Consider the following 27,641-nt stretch of genomic DNA (forward strand, 5'->3'; position numbering starts at 1 on the left):
ATAGAAAGACTTATGAAGTAGCTCTGCATGCTTGATTGATAAAATGATATATCACAGGATGATTATGAGTTTATGATGATCTCTCCTCATGTAATCACTAATCACCGATTATGTTACACTGCTAATTGTGCATTCATAGCACACGTTTCTGTTTAGTTTCATCCCAGTCATGGATTTGGATCGCCGCCTCCTCCTGTGGCCATGAGGTGCTGAATGGATCTCTGGTGTTGTTAAGCAGTGGGTTGCAGTTTTACAGTCTTATCATATGCTGTGACTTAAGATGTTGGTTATTCAGCATAACCACAGGCTTTTTGTGCATGTGTACTCTACATTGTCTTCGTAATAAATCAATAGTACCCTACACTACAGAAGATGTGTGGAATGTCCTGCGAGTGCGACCCGAACGCATTCACTCAGTACTAAAACAAATGAACATGACAGACCACCTTGTGCAGAACGATTATCCACCATGCAGCTGCCAACAGGTTCAACTTAGGGGCGTCCAACCAATAGCCGTTAAGACATTTGGTAACAGACAACATTAACGGCTAATGGTTAACCGATCACCCGCTGTGATATCGGGGAGGAAGCGAGAGTAAATCCATGTTATAATTTGGCGTAACCATATGGACTCTTATATTTTGTGGTCTCGAAACACAAGCACATAGCGCAACGCATTGTGAGCTTGTAGATCCCTAGATCGTCTATTAGGCTACTGGGAAAGTGTGTGCATCACAGTGCATGTGTTCACGATAACGCACGTAACGTTGTGGCTGCCAATTTCCCCCATCCGGGTGGACCCTAACTCTATGGGGTGGACTGGGACTTGAAAAACTCTGTTGGAGGAACTTGGAGCCGGCTATTTGTCCTTTTTTAATGGATAAAAATAGCCATTTTTTTTCCTTAACAGTTAATTAGCCGGCAAGGCCTGACGGGTAACCGGTTAATAAAATGTCTCCATTTGGCCAGCCCTAGTTCAATGTCTTCTTCAGGGTGTGGCGATCAAGCCTGTACTTAAGTTGAAGCCTGTCCCAATGAGACCCCTCTTCTCTATACTTAATGGTACGTTGAATATAGCGAAAATAGCCAATCTAAAAGCTTGGACAGAACTACAGATCTGCTACTTTAACCAAATGTTCACATATTTTCCGCAAATGTTTGCTTATTACGCCCAGAATAGTGATGCATAGAGTCTATGCATCACTATTCTGGGAGTAATAAGCAAACATTGTCAGTCGGTCAAACTAAATGAACCATAATGCTATGGTCTATGCCATAGACCATAGCATTATGGTTGTAGCTTGACTGACATTTTCATGTTGTGTAATGTACTGTATGCAACTCTACTCTATTGTGCTACTCAGAGGCGGTGGTCATTTTTGTCGTCATTAAATGGCACTGTGTTAGTCTTTTTTAAGTTATAAACAACAATAACAAGCCTATTACTGAGGTCAACACTTACCTGAGTTGAGGCTTTCCACCCTGAGGGGCAGTCCAGACTGGGCAACGGCAATTAGTTTCAACGCAATATAGAACTGGCTCCTCCCAAAGTGACCCAGCCGAGTGGCACCACACAGCTCTGTGATCTGAACACAACCAAGGGGCAATGTTTAATGGCATTGAACTCATCAGGAACCCCATTGTTTCTAATTCTAATGTGATTGATTGAATGATTTTGGACCAGGAAAAGAATATGGACACTCTGACTGTTAATAGAATAAACAAAGAACAGAGAAGAATTTAATCAAGCAGAGTAGTATGCACCATTTACCATCTTGATTATATTGTATATACTGGTAGGTCAAACAGTGGGGTCAAGATCTGGGTCCTCAAAGTCATCATCAAACAGGTTCCAAATGTCTAAACTGGGAAAGCTAACCGAACACGTTTATTAAAGACTTCAACAGAAACTATGAAGTTTGAACACTGCATCTATAATATCATGAACATATAGACACTCCAGTCCACACCAGTGGACCTATTCAAAACATGAAAATTGTATGCATGCAAAGGAACCATGAACAGATGTCACATGAATCAATTCAAATTACAGTACAATATGTTCCCAGTTTTGCTCATTAAGCCAGACTAGATAAATCTGACCTCACTAATTGTGTCACACTTGACCTCATGTTGAGTAAGCTCCATGTAAAGTTCTACAAATTATGCAATGTATATGTTGAGTGCGCACACACACACACACACACACACACACACACACACACACACACACAATTGCCTACTAATAATGAGACAGCTGCCCCTATGGTCAGTATGTGCCTATGTGGACACCAGACAGATCACTAGAAATAAATGTAACATTAGAAACCACAGTGCCTGGTAGATTTGGGTGAATGGAAAGATTTTCTGCTGATCCAATACTTCATTTCAAGCCTTTGCAGACACATAACTGTATAACTGTGTGTGTGTGTGTGTGTGTGTGTGTGTGTGTGTGTATGTGTGTATGTGTGTATGTGTGTGTGTGTGTGTGTGTGTGTGTGTGTGTGTGTGTGTGTGTGTGTGTGTGTGTGTGTGCGCGCGTGTGTGTGTTTGTGTGTGTGTGTGTGTGTGTGTCCAGCAGTGACTCGCCTACAGTTTGGGAGTTAAAGATTACAACAGCTCTTCACTGTTCCACACAGCTCCCCTTGTTGACCTTGAAAAAGGATGCTGACTCACAAACAGCAAATATTGGCCAGCTAAGGCCAGGAGTCACGAGAATGGGTTGCTAGTGCTACAGTTGGTCTACTCTGGTTGCACACACCTGATGGAAAAGACTGGACCAGGAGAACGATAGAATATAATAATTTGTGGCATTACTACAAAACAAAACAAATGTACTTAAACAAGGTTAGAAGCATAATAGAGTTTTACCAGTGATGTCTGAGTTTGACCAGTACAGTATGATAACTGGATTTATCTTACACGAAACTGGTTTGTGGCTCTGTCTGAATGGTAGTGGCACACAACCACACTGGACTGGACACTAAAGAGTGAGCAGGGAGAAGTAGTGGGGTGACATTAGGAATGTCCCGTTATGTCTAGAGCCTACTACCTGGACTAGAGCCGCACATGATCCCCAAGTGCCATTAAATGTGTGACACTCATGACACCTTGTTGTGGTGTCAGTTTAAAAGAATAAACCAAACCTTCAACAAAAAGGTGGCTTTGGGTAAGCTAGCACTAGCCACAAGAAGGTGTGTCTGTCTTGCTACGCCACATAGCTAACATACATTGTAGCGTATAACTGTATGGCTGGCTGGCGTTCTGACAGCCCAGCGTGTCTGGAAAATATTCCAGTGCAGCCTGTTCTACTGGGTTTGTTCTCACTAGTATTCTCTCAGTCAGTGTCACAGTTTATATGTAAGTTGCTACTGTTAGCTCACCTGCAGGACAACTTCGCTGGGTAACTGGGCCGCCCGGAAAAGGTCAAGAACTCTCCCGTTAGAAGCCACTTTCTTGGTGTTGTCCGTGTCGCAGTAGATGAACAGGTCCGAGTAGTACTTCTGTTCCACGTCGCTCAACGTTAGACTTTCCATCGTAGCAACCCCGATCAGACCCGGACTGGTGCGATGTATCGATCAGCTCTCCTTGGTCACAGTGCGCTGGATCCAAATATGGGCGAGACTTCAGGATCCCAAACTCAGCTGGTGTGAACCAAACCAGCTAACGTCAATGTGTGTTAGCGTGTGCCACTGCCCCGTCTGTGGAGTTTTCTGCTCCGCGTTTACGATAAGAGACCCTCGGCAATATCTGCACGTTTACGCGGAGGCCTGGACGTTATACGCTTCCATGCAGTTAAATAATGACTTAACTTGTGCAGCCAACAGCTGGCTAGTACAGTGCAGCTAGCTAGTAGCTAGCTTGAATCAAAGTCAGCGGTGCTCACTGCTGGCTAACAAGCAAGTCCCCCAAAGTGCGTCCGTCTTTCCTCAGCCCTGGACGTGTAGTAAAACCGCTAAACCTCACCCGATGCTACAACTACTTGTTCGTGTTCCGTAGCGGGACTGCGTTTCTGCGACTCGCCGGAAACCACTTGCCCCACAGCAGCGTTTTAGAAGTAAAGTTTCAGGGTGTTTAGGTTCCTTCTTCTTCCAGCAGTCAGAGCCGCCATTCCTCTGTCTACATTTCCTACCATTAGGATTCCTATGGCCCGTGACGTCACAGTGCAGACTGCTCGAGGAGTTTGCGGGCGCGTTTCGGAAATAGCGCACTGAGCGCACTGCGCAATGCAAACTGATGGGTGAGTGCGCTCCGGTGCGGTGTTTCCCAACGCGCCCGCACCAGCGCCTTTTATATGAGAGAGTATAGTGACAACTCCGTTCACTTCACGGGGCCAGTCCAATGGCGGCTCTTCTACATAGACTTCTATTGCGAAGAGCATGGCGAAGAGTGACAAAGTCCGGGACCGAAAGTTGACAGAAACAGAACGCAATGGACTTTAAGGAACAGACAAGCTTTAATGATCTTGAATCCCTTTATTTGATATCGGTTTTTAGTAATACAACAAGTAGTACAACATATACATTACAGAGACTTTAGTTGTTTACTGTACAATACTTTAAAACAGTTGTCATGTTGCACACATGCCTAAAATTGCTGATATTTGCGCCGCCCTCGTTGAAAACAATGTAGTTCAAACTCCAGCTTGTCACACTCCAGGGCTGCATGAACAGCACTCGAGCGCTGTTTTCTGCCCCCTCCTAGTCTACAGTCCTAGCCACTCTCCTAGTCTACAGTACCACTCTGGTTTGCACCAAGTAAACACCAAGTTTGCACAGAAAAGTAAAATAATAGGTTTTGTCTTCAAAATAAAAGCATAGATTATTCGTTTCAGTGGAAAAATAAACTAAATAAATAGTGGTCAGAAAATTGGAGTATTATTATCCAGATTTCTTTTGAGCGCTAGAAAATTGGGGAAATGAGCCAATATTTGATGTTTGCTCTGAAACAATTAAACATCACAAAACAGAAAAAGCCAATTCCTACTGTCATATACTAAGATCCCCTGACCGGGCCGCTTCCGTGAATGCATGAAGAGTGAATAGGCCTACATAAAAAAGAGTGAGTACAAAAAATATAAGATTGTGATGTGACAAAGTGTTAAGGTACATTCTAAGTACCTTACATTCTAAGTAAGTACATTCAGGTACTTACAGTGGTAATATATTCAGTGATTTCACTTAATTCAAATATCACTTTTTTGTGTGCTGACCATATAAGGAGTTCCTCCCTGTCCCCAGTTAACCCCTGGGGGGGGGGGGGGGGGTCAAAAAGCCTTAGGTTTCGTTTTTGGCCAGGTGGCCCATCTCTCATCCAATCAGGATAGAGAGGGGCCTTCCAAGTTCCGCCAATCATGATGGAGCGGGGGCGGGCCTTGGTGTGTGTGCTCTTTGGCCTGTTGCCAAACTACAGTGTGTCCCCGGCCCACACTGTAGTTAGCAATATTGTTACCGGTGCGGGGGGGGGGGGTTCCAAATCACCCAAATCACTGAATGCTCCTTTAAGGAACCTTAAAGGTATATTCAGTGATTTCACTTAATTCAAATATCACTTATTTTTTTGTTTTGTTGTGATAATCCTCCCTACTATAGAGTGTGCTGGCCATATAAGGAGTTCCTCCCTGTCCCCAGTTAACCCCTGGGGGTCAAAAAACCTTAGGTTTCATTTTGACTCTCTATCCTGATTGGACGAAAGGCTGGGTCCCACAGCCAAAAACGAAACCTAAGGTTTTTTGAGTGAAATCACTGAATATACCTTTAAGGTACTGCAAGACTGCAACCTTCAAACTTCAAACTGTCTCACTGTAATATACAGTGGTGTTTGGCTGCCACCTTGTGGCTTTACAAGGCTACAGAATAAATGTTTTTTTCTTCTTCCAACTAATTTTGCAGTTCTTAACCATTGGCCAAAGAGTGGAGCTACAGCAATCAACTGAAAATGTAAACTTTGAACAGGCAGAGTTCATGGTAGCCATGAGGATATTGTAACCACATGGGCCCTCAAATAGTGCCAAAGCACTAAGAATTTGAATTGAATGTGTAATGTAATGTAGTTACATTACATTATCAGTGTAGGAAAAGTTACTTACAATTACAAAAATAATGTAAAAACAAACTGTATGATGTCAAACCAATGTCATTATTTCTTTCAAATATACTTAGTCCACTGATGCTATTTTATGAATGTCTCTGAAACACCCTGGAACTAAAAAACATTGCATGGATGCACCTGGGACATATCCTCAGTGATGTATCCCAAGGTCATCGGGGTTTCGGGTCTCTCGAACAATCAGTCCCCTCACTCAGGCAACCCAGCCGGGTGATCAAGTCCCGACTTCGGTGACTTACGTCCAAGTAGCTACCCTCAATCAGTCCACTAGGCTAAGACCAAGGCCACACAATCCGTTGGAACTACTCCGGAACTACTCTGCAGGGACTGGGAGGTACGCTTCTGGAGCATGGAAGGACTAGGCTCTGTGGGTTGACTCCTGTCTGGGCCCCCCTACGTCTCAGCAGGTCCACTCCTGCTCTCACCAGGTCCAGTACCAGTCCCAGCACCAGACACTTCATTCAGAAGTGGTCGATTCTTGAGCCGCAATGGTTCTGCAGGCTCCACCTGAGCAATGGTGCTGCTGCAGGCTCCGCGTGTGACTTGAATGGCCCTAAAGGCCTCACAGAGGGTGTGTAGGGCTTCCTCTTCACGGAGGATACAGGCCAACCTATACTGCTCCCGGGGTGCCTTCTACATTCCGGCTGTCACCCGTCTCTCCGGTGGTCACCAGACTATTCCTGGTTGTCACGTAGTCTATTCCTTATATGAGTCACTATAAATAGAATAACTATAGAACTAAAAAACATTGCATGGATGCACCTGGGTTGGGACGTATCATCAGTGATGTATCCCAAGGTCATCAGGGTTTCGAACATCATACCCCTCACTCAGGCGACCCAGCCGGGGTGATCAAGTCCCGACTCACGTCCCAGTATAGCTACACTTGATTAGTCCACTAGGGAAAGACCAAAGCCACATAATCTGTTGGAACTACTCCGGAACTACTCCTGCAGGGACTGGGAGTTACGTTTCTGGTGAGTGGAAGGACTAGGCTGAAATGATGGCACCAGTAAACAGATGGATGTACTTTTATTGTAGAGACTCAGTACAAGTCAGTGGGTTGACATCAGACAATCCACTCAACAAGGACATGTTTCTGTACAAAGTAGGTTACACACAGAAGTTGTTTTATGAGAACATGAGAACGCAACGCACCACTGATATATGGACTTCCACAGTTTGTAAATGCACATAAGTATATAAGTTGTACCGGTCTGGCTTGTAGATCAGTTATTTTCACTTTTTCAGCATGCATCCAAGTGTAAAATCAGGCACGATGGCATCAAGCCTAAGGCCCGCCAAAATGCATTTCAGTCAACAAAATGAACTGTATTTACTATTTAGTCGACTAAACTAATAGAACAGGTAAAAGAATTCTGACTAAATAACTTATCAGATTTATATTCAAAAGACTATGACTAAAATTAAATCAAAACTTGCTGTCAAAATCAACACTGCCCTACACTCCTGCTCTCCTTCCACTCCTTCCCCTCTGCCTTTGGGGATATCTAAGTATGGGCATGTGATGTCATTCACAACAGAAACGGCAGGGATCTCCATATATGGGCATAGTCTGGGAACACACACGCTCATGAGTATCCCCAATGCGGCTCATTAATGGCCGTATGACATGCTGATCATCAAAAAGTTGCAATGTTACACCTGTAGCCTATAGTTTCACCGAGATCCTTGAACCTCAAAACATAGACACCTTATTTGTTCATTTAAGTGCAATATTGGCTGAGATATAGTAAAAATTGTTTTTCTTTTTATAATGGTGGCACTAGTTTGCATGAAAATGATAGATGGGACACTTTGCCAACTTTTTAACATATAGCTCATTCAAGTAAGAAATATTCCACAATGTGGAGTCAGTTCAATCTCAGTCATTCATTTATTTATTTATTCCAAATGTATAGCTGACTGAATATAGAAATGTCACCGATTTGATGTATAGTGCAGAATTCTGGCTACAGAAAGTGTAATTATCAAGATAGAAAGGTCACCTTGGGCTAAAAAAAAAGCTTAGAGACATGGGAAGTTTTCTACAAGTGAGGCAGTGATATTCACCATAATGTGCTGGAAAATAACCATCTTTGTTGTTATTTGTTGACAGTATATTTTTGTGTTTCTGGGGATGATGTAGGTCACATTTAAAAATATAATGGTAGCAAGCCTCAAAATCCTATTCTGCTACTTAACCCTATGTGTCAGGATACTCCATGACAAATTTCAGACTACCATGTCGATTTATGTAATTTTAGTGAATTAATATTCGCCAGAGCCATATACCAAAACGGGAGTTTTGATGTAGGTGGGACTTTTTTATCATAATTTTCAGCATATATTTCCGGGAGTGCATGATAACCCCCTCCTAAGTAGACTAAGGCTGTCGGGATGGGGACTTGAACCTGCCATGTCAGACTACATTGTAGCCTAGTAGTAGGTGACCGGACTGCTACGCCAACGGCTTTTTCTGCCTTCATTGAAATGTAAAGTGCAGAGAGACAGTTCTAGCTTTGTTTTAGTTTTAACGGTGAAACAGTCATTCTCTTTGTGTACACATTTACACATTCAGAGAAATGTTTGTTTTGGCCCCCACTCTATCTAACCCTATTAAACAGTAACATGACATCTGTACTACTATGCTTAGTGAATATTCAATCTAGTTAAACTTTTTGGACTTTAACTTCTGGCCCACTGGAAAGAGGTTGCAGAGTAGCCTACAGTAGCCATATCAGATTCAGAAGCTGTCCAATACGTTTCAGCAGTGTTACTTTTCACTACTTCAGTACTGAAATAGATAGCAGGACTTTTATTCTTCATCTCAAGCAATGTCTTAGTATATTCCATCTTCCGACAGCAGTAGCTATCTCTCGAGATAATAGCCTACGTGATGGCAACTTTTGATGATATCTTGGAGGAGGTGGGCGCCTTCGGACACTTCCAGAAACGACTCTTTGCATTACTGTGCCTTGTGTCACTGCCGTTCACTGGCTTGTACGTTGGCATCGTGTTCCAGGGCTTTACTCCGGAGCACTGGTGCCGTATCCCGGCCATGACAGAGATGAGGCAGGCCTGTGGTTGGAGCCTGGCGGACACACGCAGGCTCACTGTTCCACTGGTCAACAACTCTGGAGAGTTGCTCCACAGCACATGTGAGCAGTACGACCTGGACTGGAACGCCACTGGACTCACATGTGACACACAGAAAGTGAACCTGAGCAGATCTGGCCTCATGGCTTGTAAGGTGTGTACCGTTTTTTTCCCATTATCCTTTGACCTATCTGTTTTAAAACACAGTTTTGTCAAAAAGTCTAATAGAATAGTATATAGAATAGATGTCTTACATAGTTTACCTGCTATTCTAGTTAATTTATTGTAGATAAGATAGATTTTACAGAGGCCAGTTTTGAATTGCAGCCATCCGTAGGTGCCCTTTGAGAGCGGTTTTGAAGGAGTCAAGGGATTCACATGTCTTAATGACTGTGTGTGTGTGAGCGTGCACTATCATGTCAGCTGTTGCATAAGGACATTCCAAATGTGAGAGAGAGACGGTGGGGGTAGACAGGGAGGGAGTTATAGGTAGGGAAAGCTGGAGAGAGAGCTAGAAGATGGAAGTTTAAAAAATATTAAAGACTTTTCTCTAAACACGTCTTGCACTCTTTTCCTTCCTGAAAAATGTAACATTCACAGTACACAGTACTCACACTGTCACCGACATATTTGACAATGAGAGTGGCACCACTGTTACCAGGTGTGAGATTATTATTGTTAGGGATGTCCAATATTATCGGCCGATATTTGCATAAAAATGAAATATCGGTTTTAATTTAGCGGTATTAATTCATTTACATTTCTCCTGAATTTATTATTAATATTTATTTTTATTTGGAAAACCTTTATGAATGCATCCAGCGGGGCATCACAATAAAATTAGGCATAATGTGTTAATTCCACAATCGCTTATATTGGTATGGGTTGATATTGGTATATCAGACATTAGGAGTTGGACAATATGGGGATATCGGATATCAGCAAAGAATACAATATCGGACATCCGTAATTATTGTAGTGTTGGATAACTTTACCCATAGTCTGTACAATGTATTCAATTATGCCAAACATGCCCCAAATGTACAGTAATTCCACCATTTCACAAAAAAGATTCTCAATCCCTGGCTGCTGATTCAGCATTCAGTTTGGCTTTTCACATATAGATCTGAACCTGAAGGCAGATCCTGTTTTTCCAGTCAAGGCGTCATGTGTTTTGATGCATGGCATGCTTGTTCCAGAGCCAGCACCGCTGTCGTTCTCCATCAGAGTGTGTGAATAAGATTGTGGGTGGCTGTGCAACGTTTACACAGTAGCCTACACTACTGTACAGGGACGTGCTCACAGAGACATCAAAGGGGGCTTCAGCCCCTGCCCTTTTACCCGTCTGTAAAACAACTGCCCTTTCCAGACCACGAATGCAGCATTTACTATGGTGAAAGTGTATGGTGCAAATGCCACTCGTTTCCAGGCCATGCCGTAAGGCAGCATTCTGGAGAATTGCTTTTTTTCCTAAAGTCTCCAGAACTTGAACACAGCATTTTGCGTTGAACAAATTTGTTTCGAAATCCATACACCACATCTCCACTAGCAACAGAGTGCTGGGTAGGCCTAAGGTTGCTGCTGCTAAGATCAACAGAGTGCTGGGTGGGCCTAAGGTTGCTGCTGCTAAGATCAACAGAGTGCTGGGTAGGCCTAAGGTTGCTGCTGCTAAGATCTGCTATTTTTGTGCAAAAGTGCCCTCTTACGGGATTTCAGCCCCCGCCTCTCTGACACTCTCTGTATGTCGCTGAGCACAGCTGTCGTTCTCCATCAGAGTGTGTGAATAAGATTGTGGGTGGCTGTGCAAAGTTTACAGTTACACAGTACGCTACTGTATGCTCTTTGACCACAACAAACTGCTAATGTCTATAAACAGAAAATGACTGCCACATAACAAGCCTAACCTCAAATACACTGCCATGGGCAGCGACTCAGAGGTTGAAGTTGAACTCACAGACTATAATGCGCTGAGACTTTTTGGACATTTTGAAAAGACACAAATCTTGGAGTGATTGCACCACTCAAAAACAAAGCTTATATTGGTGCCACGTGTGGCACTGGCAGTGCACCATATAGTAGCCTCTGGGGTGGCAGTGGCACGGCAAAGCAGCAGTGATTAGGTTATGGTTGAGTCCATTGTAAACTTGGGAGTTTTCGACAGTGAATGAATGAATTCATTCAATCGTTTTAGTTTTTGTATCTTTTCACAAGACCCATCCCTTACAAGATTGTAGGTGCTCTTTTGATAGCAGTTTTGAAGGAGTCAAGGGATTCACATTTCTTAATGACTGTTGGTAGGGCGTTCCACATTTTAGTCGCGAAATTAATTTAATCCCTTGCTTGAGCCGAATCTGGGTTGCAAGTGGTTTGTTGAACTCCCTCTGGTGTTGTGAATGTGGACTTCATTCATTAAGTATTTTAGACATCATACATGGGTATTTTGGTGGTGTAGTGAATCTGGAAGTGAGGCCAAGTAGTAACCTGACCAGTTTGTTTTGGGAAGTCTGGAGCCTTGTTTTAAGGGCCTTTGACGTGCTGTGGTAGTGGTACCAACTACCAAGAGGTAAACGGTGCCTTTATCCAAGGCACTTTACATAGTGTCTTGGACACTTCGACACTGACTCTGATCACTCTTGGGGAGCCTGGGTTCGAATTGGGAATCTTGCAAAATGTCCGGGTTCACATTCTGGCAAGTAGACTTCAATGACACCAAACTTTTTTCGGATTTATCTTATGTTCTGAACCAAAGAAAGTTAGAGGACGGATTGTGTTTGCAGAGGCTACTTGATTCCGTTTCTGGACGTTATAGACCCACCCACTGATTAGCCTCGGTCCCAGCAGGCTTATTGCCGACTGACACAGTACCAGAACTGTACACACTGTAGCCTACAGTGCTGGAAGTTGGAACTGTCAACTGTGATTTGGAACAGCTGCGATCTGACCAAGGATCTTTGCTGCATGTGTGTTTGTTTTATCAACTTTGACTTGGCGATTTTTCCGACGGACACGGTTTGTAGGGTTGCCAGTCCTCCTGAACACATTTGACGCTGGGAAACTGCACTAAAAGTAAGCCAGATTTATGCAGTATAAACTCACAGACAGTCACAACCATTTTAATTATTTATTGTCTCCGCCAGGCCGAAGGCGTGGTCGAGAACTATGTTTTGCCCCTGGACCCTAGTCCGTGTGTGTGTGTGTGTGTGTGTGTGTGTGTGTGTGTGTGTGTGTGTGTGTGAGTGTGTGTCACAGCTGTGTGTGTGTTTCCTCCGAGGTAGTGGAAAGTCTGGTGGGCGAGGTTAGTGTGTGTGTGTGTGTGTGTGTGTGTGTGTGTGTGTGTGTGTCTGAGTAGCCTACGTGTACTACGCACATGCACGTGCGTGTGGTTTCATCCTGTAGGCCTAGTACTTTGGAAAACACATTTTGGCTTATAGTAAACTATTACAGAATTTTGCAGAATTACAGTACATTTCAAGCACAAACTCAATACAAAGACTGTTAACTGTGAGTGGACGACCCAATTAAGCATTACACTTGTTTACAAGAGGGTCCACCATGCATGTTCAATTCATCAAAACATTTAGAGACATACAAGACACTTCTATATAGACAAAGAACAGAAGTCATGTGATTAAGACGGATCTGTCTCATTTTTCATATTCCTTCCAAAGTTTTCAGGAGTGGTCCGTTTTGAACAAAATGCCTTAAATCATAAACGCAGCTGTGAATCTTTGCACGCGCATTCCCTGGCACTGGGCCATGGAAGAAATGTCACGATACATTTTTCAAATCGGCCTCATGGTGGCGCTATAACAGGCCGATTCACATTACTGATGATGAATTGAACAAGGTGGACCCTCTTGTAAACAAGTGTAATGCTTTATTGGGTCGTCCACTGGCACTGGAGTTAACAGTCTTTGTATTGAGTTGTGCCAATTGAATTGTACTGTAATTCTGCAAACTGTTAATAAATATTTCAATCAATCAATCAAAAAAACTGGACCGATGGGTGTGAAACTTTGCATGCGTACTCTAGAAAGAGGCCAAGGAAAAACATCGGCCCTGCATTTTTCACTCAGTCTTTTATAACCACCAGGAGGCAGATGTTTGCGAAACAGACAGACCCTACAGACTCATCAATCAAATCTCATTATCTCTATAGTCTTAATTCGAGCACTAATAGAAAAAATCGAATCGGAAACCAATTCATTGTCACATTCCTATTCTCCATCTTCAGACAGTCTCATCACACCGTGGTGAGATTATAGCCTACATGTGATGACGACTTTTGATGATATGCTGGAGGAGGTCGGGACCTTTGGACGCTGCCAGAAGCGTATCTTCGCAATGCTCTGCCTTGTGTCACTGCCGTTTTCCGGCGCGCTCATCAACGTCGTGTTCCAGGGCTTCACTCCGGAACACTGGTGCCGTATCCCGGCCGTGACAGAGATGAGGCAGGCCTGTGGTTGGAGTCTGGCGGACACACACAGGCTCACTGTTCCCCTGGTCAACAGCTCTGGAGAGTTGCTCCACAGCACATGTGAGCAGTACGACCTGGACTGGAACGCCACCGGACTCACCTGTGACACACAGAAAGTGAACCTGAGCGGATCTGGCCTCACGCCATGTAAGGTGTGTACCATTTACTTTTATATATATAAACGCATATCTGTATAGTATAATAAATGTAGTACTTAAATAGAAGTGCATTGTCCAATGAATCCAAAATCCAAAAACTCAGAGCCAAAAGTAATTTCACTTTTAAGGGGCCTCTAAAGAATGCACTGCCAAAACAGATTTCACTTCTACCAATAGGGGGTCGAGACAAATGTGAAAAGTATGCCGCAGAATAGCTGCCTCGGGTCCTGATGGCTGCAACGACTTGGCCAGCCCTGGGAAGGCCACCAAGCCCGATGGAGATATTAAAGGCACCTTTCTACTTATACACAGAAGTTACAGCAGTAACATGATTATAATTGAACTTGACATAAACCATTTGTGTGATGTGAACATGCAGAGTTTGGGATTACATTGGAAAACTTTTCATCATCATTTTGATAATTTTCTGACATTGTTGTTTAATTATCATTTTAGGAGCCATTAGAAGAAACTAACTTGAAGGAGATGACTGAAGAACATGTCGCATGCTACCTCAAAGGGGCTTCAGTTTGAGATAGGGGACAAAAACTGTGGTCAAAGGACAGAGTGACCATAGTTGAACATACAGTAGAGCTTCTATGTGAAGTCATTATGCAGTTTGTTGCATAATCAAAGGGCTTAGTTTATGCATATGCATAAAGTGAGTGGCAATCGAGTGGCAAATGAGTGGGAAATTGAGTTTAATGTTGTTTAATGCAATCAGATAAGACCTTTCTGTTTGGAAGTATTGACATTGGGCTGTCAAGGCCAGAAAATAGTTTTTTGCCACTCAGTCCCACATAACTTCCAGCAGGTATGATGATGATGTCACACGCATAGTTTACACTATACTTCCCTCCATCACTGCATCTGTGTGGTGCATGTGGTAACATTGTTTTGATGTTGTGTACATATATGAAAAGGGAATACAAAACAACTCGCCCCTTTACCAACTCGCCCCGGGCGTACGGCCGGCGGAACAGCGCGACCTGGTATTCCTAAAGTAATCTAAGTAAATTATGCTTAAACGGTTAAACCTAACCTAACCTTAACCTCAGTAAAACTATGCCTAAACCTAACCCTATTCCTAAACTTAACCCCAGTAAAACTATGCCTAACCCTAAACGTATTTCTAACCTTATTCTCAGTAAAACAAAATAAAGAATACAAGAACTGCCGCACCGAGCTGTCGGCGTGAGGTCAGCGGAAAAAAGCTGGGGCAAGATGGAATTGCATGGGGCGACCGTACCTGTTACCTGAAAAGGCACAGGGCCAAATGGGGGAACGGGCTATGATAAATGATGCCGTTAATTCATTCCTTATGTCAATTATGCTTGTGGCCAGACTGAAAACACAAATCAGGGCAGGAATGCAAATGACAGCGGCCATGTCTGTACAAATTGACATAATTATGAATTTGTTATAGCAGGCAAGCAAAGTGTTGCAACGAGCTGACCTGTCTGATCAGATGGTTGTGTTATTTTCAGTCTGAAAGTAATATAAAGTAGACAACATAGTCAGTCAAGACCTGAGAAATCTGAAATGCAAAAAAGTATGAATAGTGTTTTGAATTTCTATGACTTACTGTACGGTTCAGCATCACATTTGTGGTGCCCCTATAAGGGTCAGAAGTGAAATCTCTTTTGGAGGTCCTTGCCTGCATGTATATTGATGTATTGTGTTTGTGCTTGAATTTAATGTGTCTGTCTGCCTTTGTGTGTGTGTGTGTGTGTGTGTGTGTGTGTGTGTGTGTGTGTGTGTGTGTGTGTGTGTGTGTGTGTGTGTGTGTGTGTGTGTGTGTGTGTGTCAGAGTGAGTGAGTGACAAATGTAAGAAAACAGAGTTGACGAATGTAAGAAAAATGAACGATAACAATGTGGTCACAATAAACAGCACCATATATAACATGCAAAGGTTTTAGTATTATGTATGTAACATGGGCAGCACCCTGATGCCTGATTTATACTTAGCTGTACAAGCTCACAACGAGTCACAGGCACGACTAAGTATATGTAAATCACTCTTAAATCAATGTCAATATTCAGAAATATTGAGTGAAGTTCTTAATCTAGGGCTAGGCAGTATTCACATTCGAGAAGTGATACTTTCACGGTCTCCATGAAACCTAAAGACAGACATAATGTTATACTGTAGATGTCTCTGCCATGTATGCACTACTATGTCATGTACCGTCTCCTCTCCATTCTGTTTGTAGACCTACTGTAGGCTACTGTCCTTTTTCATTATACCTGTCTAAGGCATAGATCTTCTTTGATAAATCAAGGTCTTTTGATTAATTTAATTTAATACAATTTTGTTTTTGTCCTTAAAGGATGGCTGGCAATACAACTATGAGGGGAGGCAGTCCATTGTCACAGAGGTGAGTGACAAACTGTCTACTGACTGAAATGCTAAAAAGTTAAACTTCTTTCAGTGTGTGAAAAGATTCTTTGAATACTCACTACATGTTTTCAGGATGTTGTCCATAATACATCTCTGGTCATCTGGCACCAGTCTACTAACTGTTCATAGAGCAAAAAATAAAGGTAGAGTTTAGTTGTTATGCTACACATACGTTTCTGGAACATATACAGATTTGCCAGGCTAAACAAATAAAAACTTCAACTTTTCAGATAAGCAACACTTGATGAATTTCAAGTGGTGAATTGATTCTTGATTCTGATGGAGTATTGAGCTAACTATAAACTGTTCAGGGGAATATTACATTTCTTGGAAACATGAGTTGTAGACAGAGGAATTGGGACCCTTCCGCATGTTGGTGGCTGAATGATGCTCTTGCACTATACTCCTAATGATCAATGCCTTTTAAATGCCTTCTGACTTCTGTCTTGCCTTATGTCCTGTACAGTAAAGAACTTTGAATTGCCTTTGTATATATGAAATGTGCTACATGTAAAGTTACAGAGGAGAGAGAATGCATTAGTATGTTCTCTTGGTGCAGTTTGATCTGGTGTGTGCAGATGCCTGGGTGGTAGATATGTACCAGGCCACCCTTAATATGGGCTTCCTGGTTGGCGGCATCGCTACGGGCTACCTGGCTGACAGGTCTGTGACTGATTACCTGCTTTACTTTTGTTTTTTATCAGTGGCTTATGGGTATGCTTTAGTAAATGTGTCCTGTTCTTTGCAAAATGGTACTTTTCAAATTTTGACCCTTTAAGTCAGATAATCAAATAATAATGCCTAATAATGATATAGCATTATGCATTGAGGTATGTGTTAAATCGTTCCCTTTAAAATGAAGTATTCTAGTACAATTTAACCTCCTATACATTTAAGAGGTATAACATATCAAATTGTTATACCATTTACCATTTATGTTTAATTGACCTGCATTATTATAATTCTACTGTGTATCTACGTATATATATATGACTCAGATACAGGCAGAGTTTTATATGCACCAGAATGACACCAGCAACAGTGTTCTGCAGACTATTATGAAAACAAATTTTCTATGAGAATAAGACGTATGCTGACGTGCAGTATCCACTTGTAACTTGACTGAAGGTGAATCAGACAGCACTTTCATATTCTACTATTTGTTGCACTGATACAGTAGGAATCCTCTCACTGTTTGTGCAAATGTCTCTGTGCAGGTATGGTAGGAAGATGGTTTTCCTGATATCCAACGTGTTCAATGGGATAGCAGGGATCCTGGTGGCTGTGTCTCCTAATTACATCTGCTTGTTGGTGTTCAGAACCATGAGCGGCTTTGGTGTCAAAGGCGGCTGGATGGTCACATACGTATTACGTAAAGACAACAATCGTCTATAGTTTAAATTAAAGTGTACAGAATTACATTTATGGGACCAAATCTGTAGGAGTAGTAACAAAAAGCGTGTTTTGGAGAAAATGCTATTTAGGCGGAAATCCATGTGGCCTGTCAAATGTTATGGGCCAAAATGTAAAGCAGCTTGTTATAGTGGAGTGAATCACCAATATGCTCACAAACAGACTATTACTAATGAACTCCTCACTGTACACTGACTTTTATGGGTTATTTATTTATTAGGCATTCTATCGCTCTTTCTTTTCGCATTGGATTGATACCATTAAGAAAATGTCATCATTGTACACTTGTGTTCAATGACATAATAAAATCCTCCATCGATCCATTCACAAATTAATTAAATAAGCACTTTGCTTATTCAGTATGCTACAAAACATATCTCCAAAAGCTCCTCTGCTGGTGAATTGTAAGCACATGTACTGTGTCATATTGCAGTGACAGAGATAGTTGGGGCGGATTACAGGCGGACGGTGGGGATTCTGTACCAGATGTTCTTCAGCATTGCTAACCTCCTCCTCCCTCTACTGGCCTACTACATCACAGACTGGCGTTGGCTGAATGTGGCCATCACTGCACCCTACTTCTTCTTCCTGTCCTACTACTGGTGAGAAAACACCTTCACAGTTCTTCTCTTGTACAGTGCGTGGATGACCTCTCGGCTCAAATGATTGCTGTTATGATAAGTGAAGAGATGATATGGTGTGTGAAGAGATGCTGTGAAGTCAGTCTACTGTCTACCTGTCTGTGCATATCATCAGTCTACTGTCTACTGTCTACCTGTCTGTGTCTCTCATAGTCATACATTGACTTTGTCCTGCAGGTTCATTCCAGAATCTCCCAGGTGGCTTTTCTTTCAGAACAGGTCTGCTGAAGCTGTGGAGATCACTGAGGCCATGGCCAAGGAGAACAAGAAGAAACTCTCCGCGAAAATAGAGGTACATTTGTAAGTTTAGCAAGTAACCAGCCTTCTCTTTATTGAGGCTTTTTGCATATAATGTAAGTAGGCATGTAATGATTTATTGTAAATCGATTCAAATCTATTCAAACGGGTGACAATTTAAATTGATTTATTAAAAAGTTATCATGCAAAAAATAGCCCAAAAAAGAAGAAAATATAGGATCTTTGTAGAATCTTTGAGAATTCAGTCATTTGCTAAAAAGAGTTTAGTGTTAAAAAGAAGACAAGAAAAAACACAGTATTTCACTGGATTTGTGTAATAGAATGTTCATTTTGTGTTAAAAATCATGAAAAATCATATCGTGAATCTAGTATCGTGATTTGTATCGTACCGTGAGTTGAGTGAATCGTTACATGCGTACGGGTTAAGGTACCTTTTTTGCATAGGATTTAGGCTCCCATGCAGTGCTTGGTAAACAAGTATTGCTTTCTTGCTTCCAGACTCTGACAGATGATGATGCAGACTCCCCTACTGCCTCTTTCATGGACCTGATCAGAACGCCAAACATGAGAAAACACACCTTAATTCTCATGTTCTGCTGGTGAGAGAGAGTCTTCATAAATCACAGGTCTCTAAGTCAGGTTGATAATATATTTACGAAAGTTTACGAAAGATGGCTTTACTGACGCAATGCCTTGTGAACACCTAATCTTACCTTTTTTACCTTTAGCAAGCAATGCATGACAGGGTTTCTGTTTGTTTGTTAGCAATATAATAATTTGAGAATAGACTGTCAGATTGTCATGATACTTGATAGAATATAAGTTCAAAGGTCAAGGTCACAATCAAGGTCAAAGTCTGAGAGCTATCAAAATAACTGGGGTGGTATGTGGGCTGGGTTTGAATGTTTAATGATTAAATTAAAGCTATTTAAAAGTAAAAGCAAACATCAGATCTTATGATTTTCATGCTTGTAGGTTCACCAGTGCTGTGGTGTACCAGGGCCTCATAATGCGCGTGGGGATAGTAGCAGGTGGAAATGTCTATATAGACTTCCTGATTTCAGGCCTGGTGGAGTTCCCCGCCGCTTTCCTCATCATCATCACCATCGAGCGCATTGGCCGGCGTCTGCCTTTCGCCACCGCCAACATCGTAGCCGGAGCCTCTTGCATCATCACTGCCTTCATTCCTGACAGTGAGGAGCCCATGTTCAAAGACTAATTCTCTTCAGTTGTAAAGTTTCAAACGTATTGTGTTCTTTTCCCATGTGTACAGTACTGTAGCCAAGCGGTGGACAGTAACTAAGTACTGTACTTTTTAAGTACATTTTTTAAGTCCTTCAGTTTTTTACGATCTGATGACTCACTCCGCTACATTTCAAGTAGAAATATTGTACTTTTGACTCCAATCTTTTGCTAGGAAGGGACTCACATTTTGAGTATGTACTTTGTCGACCACTGACTGTAGCACTATTGGAATGTGTGCTTTTACATCAGGTATTTTATGGTTGAAGACAGCAGTGGCCTGCATCGGCCGGCTTGGGATCACCATGGCCTTTGAGATGGTGGTGTTTGTCAACATTGAACTCTATCCTACATCAGTAAGGTGAGGTTTCATGTTAATATCATCTATATATTTTTAGTTTATTTACATATATTTAGTTACCAAAAACAGTGGCCTTTTCTATACGTCCTAAGTTATATTATTGCAATGCATGCTTCTTGTTAAGTTTTAATGTTGTGTAGACGACTGCAGTAAAGACATGAAAGATATATGTAAGAAGAAAGGGGGGGGGAGCAGTTTAATATGATCAATTGCACTAGTAGTAACTGAAATGAAAAACCTTTCGACGACATACTATTGTATATCGTTTTTCATGGTTTCCGACGATTATCGAAAATGGCTTCAGGACTGGCCATTTCATTTCTGCGTTCCCTGCCCCTCAAATGCTCAAAACCTAAAATGTTACATTTTAAGTTTTGGTTGCTCCCCTCCAAAGCGGGATATTTCAATGCTTGATTTAACCACTTAACTGTCCAAAGGATTCAGCGTGCTCCAAATAGTGGGGTGGAGGGCATACTATACATCGTATAGTATGTCATTTTCATGGTTTTCGACAATTATGGAAAATGACTTCGAGACTAGGCCATTTCACTTTCGGGGGAGTAGCCTCCCGAGAAAAGCAGCAATGGATTCTCCACCTCTCAAATGGTAACACATTAGCATGTGTCTCCACAGTAAGCTGAATTATAAAAAGTGTGAATGGAGTTTCTAGGCGAAAGTGATTTCTTTTGTGCCAAAATCTGCCATTGACCTCCATTATACATTTCTCAAATTTGAAAGCACTGCTATATTTCTAAAACTATGAAACATTTCAAAGTCATTTCAAATGTCAAACATGTAAGATGAACATTTTAAAGTTTGTAGGACTATAGCATGCAAAGTTTGTGCTATTGCCATTGATAATGCATTTGGCGTTTACGTTAAAAAACTCAAATACTACAAAACATTTCAAAGTAAAAGGTTCCAGCATGTGTCTCCACAGTAAGCTGAATTATAAAAAGTGTTTCTAGGTGAAAGGGATTTCTTTGACGTGCCAAAATCTGCCATTGACCCCTTTCTCAAATTTGAAAGCACTATATTTCTAAAACTATGAAACATTTCAAAGATTCATTTTCAGCCAAACACGTCCACCGTAAGATGAACATTTTAAAGTTTGAATTGGGTTTCTAGGTGTACTAGGTGTAGGACTAGTAGTGTGCCAAAGTTTGCTATTGCCATTGACAATGCATTGGGCGTTAACGTTAAATAACTAAAAAACGACAAAACATTTCAAAGTAAAAGGTTCCAGGCTTGCTAACCCCCAAAACGGAATATTTCAATGCTTGATTTAACCACTTTTTAAAGGTCTGAAAAACTCGAGACCTACACCATTCGATTCAGTGTGCTCCGAATAGTGGGGGAGAGGGGGGAAAAGTTGGGGGGAAATGAAAATTATCATTTTCGACGACATAATGCTTGCACACTGATATGCTCTATTGACGGAAAAATAGTGCTGTGCCATTTCTGGCTACATGCCCTTCATTAGTCTATCACGTCAGGCCCCTCACAGCACTAAAGCCCGGTTGCGGGGCCTGACATCCCTGTAACAGGGCTGGTAACATGATAGGGCCTGTGAAAGGGCTATGACAGCCCTGCCATTCAGTGCTGCGAGAGGGCCTTGATGTGACAAGACCTGACATTGTACAATTCTACTTTGTTGTAACAGGGTTTATCCGCCTTGGAAGATACAATTGATTTCTTTTGTTTGTTTTTGAGATTTGATTCTAGAACATTCAGTTTATAAACCTGTGACCTTAATTCTTGTGCCACACTCTGGCGTGGAAGATAGAAGTGAGAAAGAAATACTTAACCTTGTAGAATTTAGATGGAAAGTGGAAATGGGAATGTGTTTAATGGTCTTGAACCCAAAACCTTACACAGCTCTCGTGCTACAGAAGTAAGTATGGATGATACAAGTTAGAACAAAATACCGAATTACAAGCTCACATATCTTTTTTGCGAAGAGAATTGGTGTAGAGGAAGACAAGCAGTATAGAGGTGCTCCTCCACTTTTAAAAGTAGCACAAGAAACGACTATCACCCACTGTGTGTACTTGACATCACATACTGTGATTTGAATACAAGCATGATGTGTCCAGACTCCAGAGAATGCCAATGAAACATCTCAACTCTCTTCTTTCATCCAGGAACCTGGGAGTGTCTGTGTGCTCTACTCTGTGTGATGTGGGAGGGATCGTATCACCCTTCATGCTCTACAGGCTGTCTGCCGTATGGCTGGAGCTCCCACTCATCATCTTCGGTGGGTCAAGGGTCAAATGTGAAACTTCCATCAGTAATTGCTGAGGTGGAAATGGCATAGTTTAACAATTTCATAGTGTTGGTATTCAATCGATGGAATTCATTCGTTCAATCTACATAGTTGTATTCTAATTAATGTTTTGAACTGATTCCCATACTTCATACTTCCAACTTTTCTTTAGGGGCTACAGACTTATTTGTGAATCACTAATGTACCTTTGGCCTCCATGTCGGGTCTCCATCATAGACTGTAAAAAAATATGGACAAAGCGTTCGCCGGGTCTGATATGGACGTAAATGGAGTGCCACAATTTTTGTATTTTTCCAGCTTTTCATGTGTCTATGGGGTGACAGTACTTAATTAGACACCCTGGAGTCGTTTTTATGTCCAATGGTGTAATAACTTTGTATTTATGGTTTCTTCCTGGAGGCTGAACCCTTGACGGTCAAACGGGCCAATGAAGTAAACACGGATAGTGTGACGTAAAAATATTGCACGCACACACGCACCTCCCCCTCTATACATATTTTTTAAATACGACAACCTCTGTGGGCGGAGCTGCCTGCCACATACACACGTGTGAACTGAACAGCGCAGCCAGTTTGCTTTTGCTGCTCTGTGTGTGTCTAACTGTGTGGCAGATTTTTAAACAGTCATTTCACACATTACCAGTTCACAGCAGAGCAGACTGTTTTCGTTAGATTGGAAGCAAGTAAATGTTCACGTCGGGTCCTCAGGATTAATCAAGGAAAACACAACAAACCAGCCTCCTACCTGCTCTGCTGTATAGTTGCTCTTGTTGTTCTCAAGGAGTAGGTTGTTTCTTTTATAATCACAGTGGTCGGGCTTTGATACAGAGTGTAGTGTCACAGTGTGCATTCTTGTTGGCTGTTGTAGTCAATATGTATGTAGGTCCTAATACTTATACGAGGCTGTAAAGTCAAGAATTAGAAGTATGTTGTGTCGCGCTGGAAGCCATGTTGCCATGTCTGGCTATTACAAGCGACTTGGGCTTGTTTTCATATAAGTAACTTTCAGGGGAGATGTGGTTGACTTGACCAATGGTTCATGTGAAGGACCCTCAGATTAATATGTTGTTAAAAGGATTGGTGTTGTTGAAACGTTTTCATAAATATTCACTGCAATTTCTGTGACTTATTTTTGTGGACCTGGCCGCTTGTTTCTTTAGATCTGGCGACTTTTGCTGAAACTCAATGCAGTCAGATAAAGGACAGTTTTAATGCCAGGGTGCTTAGCTGGAGGAAATCAATAGCCTACAATATATTGTAGGCTAAATGATCTATCAAACTAATTGTTTCTGCTGTTAAACTATGATCGAATTGGATGATGAGCTGAGCTGATTGCGACAATAGGGTCAATATAATTGGAGGAAATAAATAAATGATTATAAAAAATCAGAAAAAACAGATCTGATATGGTATGGATGCATGGATTATATGCCTATACATGGATGGTGGCAGTATAAGTGCATAATGGTGCCTATACGATATCTCAGAAATATGGGAAGTGTTCACTTCTAACATTCACAAAAACATGAGTTTTTGTTACATTACAGACACCAATTTGCCATTTTGTAAACAAAAGGGCAGAGCCATGGGCTGTCCTTTTATAAGGAGGGGAGGGACTAGGACAAGTGGGTGGTCTTAAAGGAGGAGGCGGAGGGACTGGATTAGGTGGGTGGTGCTATGGTTAAACTCACGCATACCTAATGAACTGGTGGGTGTGTCCACATAAAACCATCATTTTAACAAATACTGTACACTTTTTTGAAAAAAATTATACCTCATATACACCTAAATACACCTGATGATCATGTTTAAGTGTGGAAAAAAATCACGGCACTCCATCTTTAAGCCAGTCAGTCCTTGTATTGTAAATCGCCATCTTTCTAGATCCGTTTTGGCCCATTGGCTGGCCCAGACAACGAGGCGGGACGTCCCCCCTTCTTCTTATTGGTTTTTATTTTGACTCGAACGGGGGGTGGCTCCCGTTCATAGACTGTAACAGTAGCCACGCCCCTCAGAACATACGCGACTTTATGGTAATTTTTTAAATAAATGGGACCATAATTTTCCAAAAAGAATATTATGACATGATAAATGAGACTTTAAACTAGTGACTGGAAGCAGAAAGTATTCATGACCATGTTTATTAAGGTAATACAGTCTAGGTGAAGTTGGGCCCAAATACATGGACCTCTATGGGGATATGGGTTTTTTGGGCCCAATGACAGCGCCACAGCAGGCCATTATATTATTATATGATTATATGTCCCAATTTCCTTAGTGGCTTCACAAAATATCTGTCTGACTGCCCCCCTGGTCTCCATACAGGAACTGTGGCCTTGATATCCGGGGGTTTGGTTTTATTCCTACCTGAGACTAGAGGACTCCCCCTCCCTGAGACCATTGATGACATTGAGTTCCCTGGCAGGTTAGCCCTTCCTCTTAACACTCAAGTACACTATCGGTGTAATTAAAGAAAACCATTTGTAACATGTGGACAAACATACAAATCGTTGCTGTGGAAACCATTATGTGCAAAACCGTTACACTGATTATGACCATGCATGACTAACCATGATACTGACATGATGACCATGACTAACCATGATACTTACATGATGACCATGACTAACCATGATACTGACATGATAATGACCATGACTAACCATGATACTGACATGATGACCATGACTAACCATGATACTGACATGATAATGACCATGACTAACCATGATACTGACATGATAATGACCATGACTAACCATGATACTGACATGATGACCATGACTAACCATGATACTGACATGATGACCATGACTAACCATGATACTGACATGATAATGACCATGACTAACCGTGATACTGAGGTACTAACATGATAATTGGTATCTGAAAATGCATTTTCTGTTTAAGAAATAGCTGGAGAGACATGGAGACTCCTGTTACTGAACAAACGATATAACCATGATTACTATCATAATATAGAACTATTAACATGCACTTATTTGAACACAAAAGTGTATAGTAGTAGCAGCAGCAGCAGCTGTATAGTAGCTGTATAGTTGTAGCTGTACAGTAGTAACTGTATAGTAGCTGTATAATAATAGCTGTAGTAGCTATAGTAGCTGTATAGTAGTAGCTGTATAGTAGCCTGGCCAGAGCGTAGAGTAGCGACACGCTTTGATCTCGCCACAAAGCGTATATGGGCTATAGTTCCAAACATTGCTCCTACGGCTGGAACTATCCCATTGAGACAGATTGAGCACTTCCGCATTCGATTGTTACAATGGGAGTCAACGCTAGTGTCGCCACTCTCTTACTATATTACTCTGGTAGCTGTATAGTAGTAGCTGTATAGTAGCCTGGCAATAGTGGCAAGCCGAAGGTCCTATAGGTTTGAATATAGTCAGAGTTATTTAACTTAAACGCCCAATGCATTCTAAATGGAAATAGCACAAGCTTTGGCATGCTACTACTAGTCCTACATACTTACACCTAGAAACCCCATTCAAATCTATAAAGGTTCATCTTACGGTGTACATGTTTGCCTGAAAAGGAATCTTTGAAATGTTTCATAGTTTTAGAAATATAGTGCTTTCAAATTTGAGACATTTATAATGGGGCTCAATGGCAGCTCTATGGCACAGGTCGTGCGCTATATAGTAGAAATACCACTTTCACCCTGGCATCCAGAATTTAGTCATGTACTGTAAGTGAATGTTTAAATATAATTTCACAATGCATAGCATTGTAGATCAGCTATTTTCACTACTCTTACATATAAAGTAAAAATAGGTCATTCATTTATGAAAATAATGACCAAATATGGAGATAAGGTGTCTGTCCAACAGAAACAATATAGCCTACTATCCAAGCATATTGAGTTTCCATGTGAAGGAAATTGCTTTAAATCAGGGTTGGGGCTTTTATATATACACCGGTACCTGTGCTTGGCATTTGATCAACTAGTTATTCAGTTGATCTCCTTAGCAACTCGAGTAATGATGGGTGAATTGAATATCATTGCTTTTTCAGGAAGGAGGATGTTCTGAAAAACCAACGCTTAAAGAACCTTTTACAATCAGATCGGTCAAATGACGGAAAGGAATCGACAGGAGTGTGATTTTCACTTGTGCATGTTTGTGTATAAACTTGTGATTTTCTTCATAATAGAATATTCACCATTATTATAAAAAACAAAAGCTGTGCTGTACGTATATTCTTTTAATACATTTGATTAAAACACAACTTCCTCTTGTTTGGGGTTTAATGTCTTGGTTTTTGCATGAAGTAATACATTTGGAGCCATAATAAATCCAGAATTGGAATAGTTCATTACTGTTTTGCTGTGTTTTATTGTTGAACTTTAATAAATTAATAAGCCTATACTCACTGTATGTTGTTTTTGATGATTCATCATTTTTTGAATCGTCGAGAATCTTGACAAACAGCATACTATAGTATGACATTTTTGATGATTTATTTCTTTTTTTTAATCGTCGGAAATCATGAAAAAAAGACATACATACGTATCTTGTTGAAAACCATCAAAAACCGAAACAGGTGAATACACTTTCAGATCTGTACCAACAGAACCAAGGACTGTCTAAAGAGGACGGGACGCGAAGACCGTAAGGGCGCCGCCATGTTGCTCACATGGTGCTCCATGGAAGGAAAGAAACATGCGCAATGGGCTATATGCAGCCAACACTTCCTCGTTCAGCTTCCTTGGTCTCAACTGCGCATGTTTCTTTCCTCCATGGAGCACCATGTGAGCAACATGGTGGCGCCCTTAAGGCTCATACAGGCGTGCTGGAGGATCATATCGATGGGCGGTTCCTTGTTCATTAACTCTAGCTTCCGGTTCCTAATTCAATCAGAAAGAAGAGGTGTTCATGTTACAGAAGTGGTTTAATTACCCATTGCAATAAAAAAAATGGCCTACAATACAATACAATACAACTTTAATTTGTTGAATTGTATTTAAAAATGTTTAGATTTTTGTGTTTTACTTTCCTACAGGCGTTGACACTAGGTAGGTAGGTGACATTCACACCAGAAAGCTTTACTGCGATTAAAACGAATCCTGCTGCGCATTGTCCGAAAGTTCGCTTCGTTTGGCAGGTGTGAAGGCTCATTCGAACACTCATTCATAAAAACACTGCAGTGTATAGCCTAGAGAATATTCTGTCTGTGCGT

The 27,641-nt window shown here is 41.5% G+C and overlaps 2 protein-coding genes across 7 annotated transcripts in view; one reads left to right on the plus strand and one right to left on the minus strand.

Annotated features, from left to right (window-relative positions):
- LOC310876220 (ralBP1-associated Eps domain-containing protein 1-like) overlaps nucleotides 1–4,121 on the minus strand; it is a 31,297-nt gene extending 27,176 nt beyond the window's left edge. For all 3 annotated transcript variants that reach the window (XM_083789687.1, XM_083789688.1, XM_083789686.1), the window contains exons 1-2: nucleotides 3,384–4,121; nucleotides 1,463–1,586 (exon numbers count right to left, since the gene is read on the minus strand). In XM_083789687.1, the coding sequence (XP_083645813.1) occupies nucleotides 1,463–1,586; nucleotides 3,384–3,536 (277 nt within the window). In that variant the 5' untranslated portion in view covers nucleotides 3,537–4,121. The remainder of the gene's footprint in view (nucleotides 1–1,462; nucleotides 1,587–3,383) is intronic.
- Nucleotides 4,122–11,818: 7,697 nt separating this feature from the next.
- Nucleotides 11,819–26,625, plus strand: LOC310877276 (solute carrier family 22 member 2-like). 4 transcript variants are annotated; one of them, XM_083791085.1, is made up of 14 exons: nucleotides 12,306–12,391; nucleotides 12,457–12,502; nucleotides 13,442–13,836; nucleotides 16,174–16,221; nucleotides 16,804–16,907; nucleotides 17,462–17,616; nucleotides 18,091–18,259; nucleotides 18,476–18,590; nucleotides 19,055–19,155; nucleotides 19,532–19,749; nucleotides 20,051–20,159; nucleotides 22,304–22,416; nucleotides 24,771–24,870; nucleotides 26,478–26,625. In XM_083791085.1, the coding sequence occupies exons 3-14, from the start codon at nucleotides 13,483–13,485 to the stop codon at nucleotides 26,563–26,565; spliced, it is 1,674 nt and encodes a 557-aa protein (XP_083647211.1). In that variant the 5' UTR covers nucleotides 12,306–12,391; nucleotides 12,457–12,502; nucleotides 13,442–13,482; the 3' UTR covers nucleotides 26,566–26,625. The 4 variants fall into 4 exon arrangements, with proteins under 4 accessions (XP_083647213.1, XP_083647212.1, XP_083647211.1 ...); XM_083791087.1 differs by lacking the exons at nucleotides 12,306–12,391; nucleotides 12,457–12,502 and adding an exon at nucleotides 11,819–11,900 and having other exon boundaries at nucleotides 13,446–13,836; XM_083791086.1 differs by lacking the exons at nucleotides 12,306–12,391; nucleotides 12,457–12,502 and adding an exon at nucleotides 12,089–12,273.
- The last annotated feature ends 1,016 nt before the right edge of the window (nucleotides 26,626–27,641 follow it).

The sequence above is a fragment of the Protomyctophum parallelum genome (genome assembly GCF_964188405.1).
Source record: "Protomyctophum parallelum genome assembly, chromosome: 19".
Taxonomy (NCBI): Eukaryota; Metazoa; Chordata; class Actinopteri; order Myctophiformes; family Myctophidae; genus Protomyctophum; species Protomyctophum parallelum.

Bases quoted from the DNA above. Each gene is read 5' to 3' on its own strand.
- LOC310877276 (XM_083791087.1), top strand. From the start codon at position 13,483: ATGACGACTTTTGATGATATGCTGGAGGAGGTCGGGACCTTTGGACGC. The intron at 19,156-19,531 runs GTGAGAGAGAGT...TCATGCTTGTAG, and splicing joins TTAATTCTCATGTTCTGCTG to GTTCACCAGTGCTGTGGTGT. The intron at 19,750-20,050 runs GTGAGGAGCCCA...CTTTTACATCAG, and splicing joins CACTGCCTTCATTCCTGACA to GTATTTTATGGTTGAAGACA.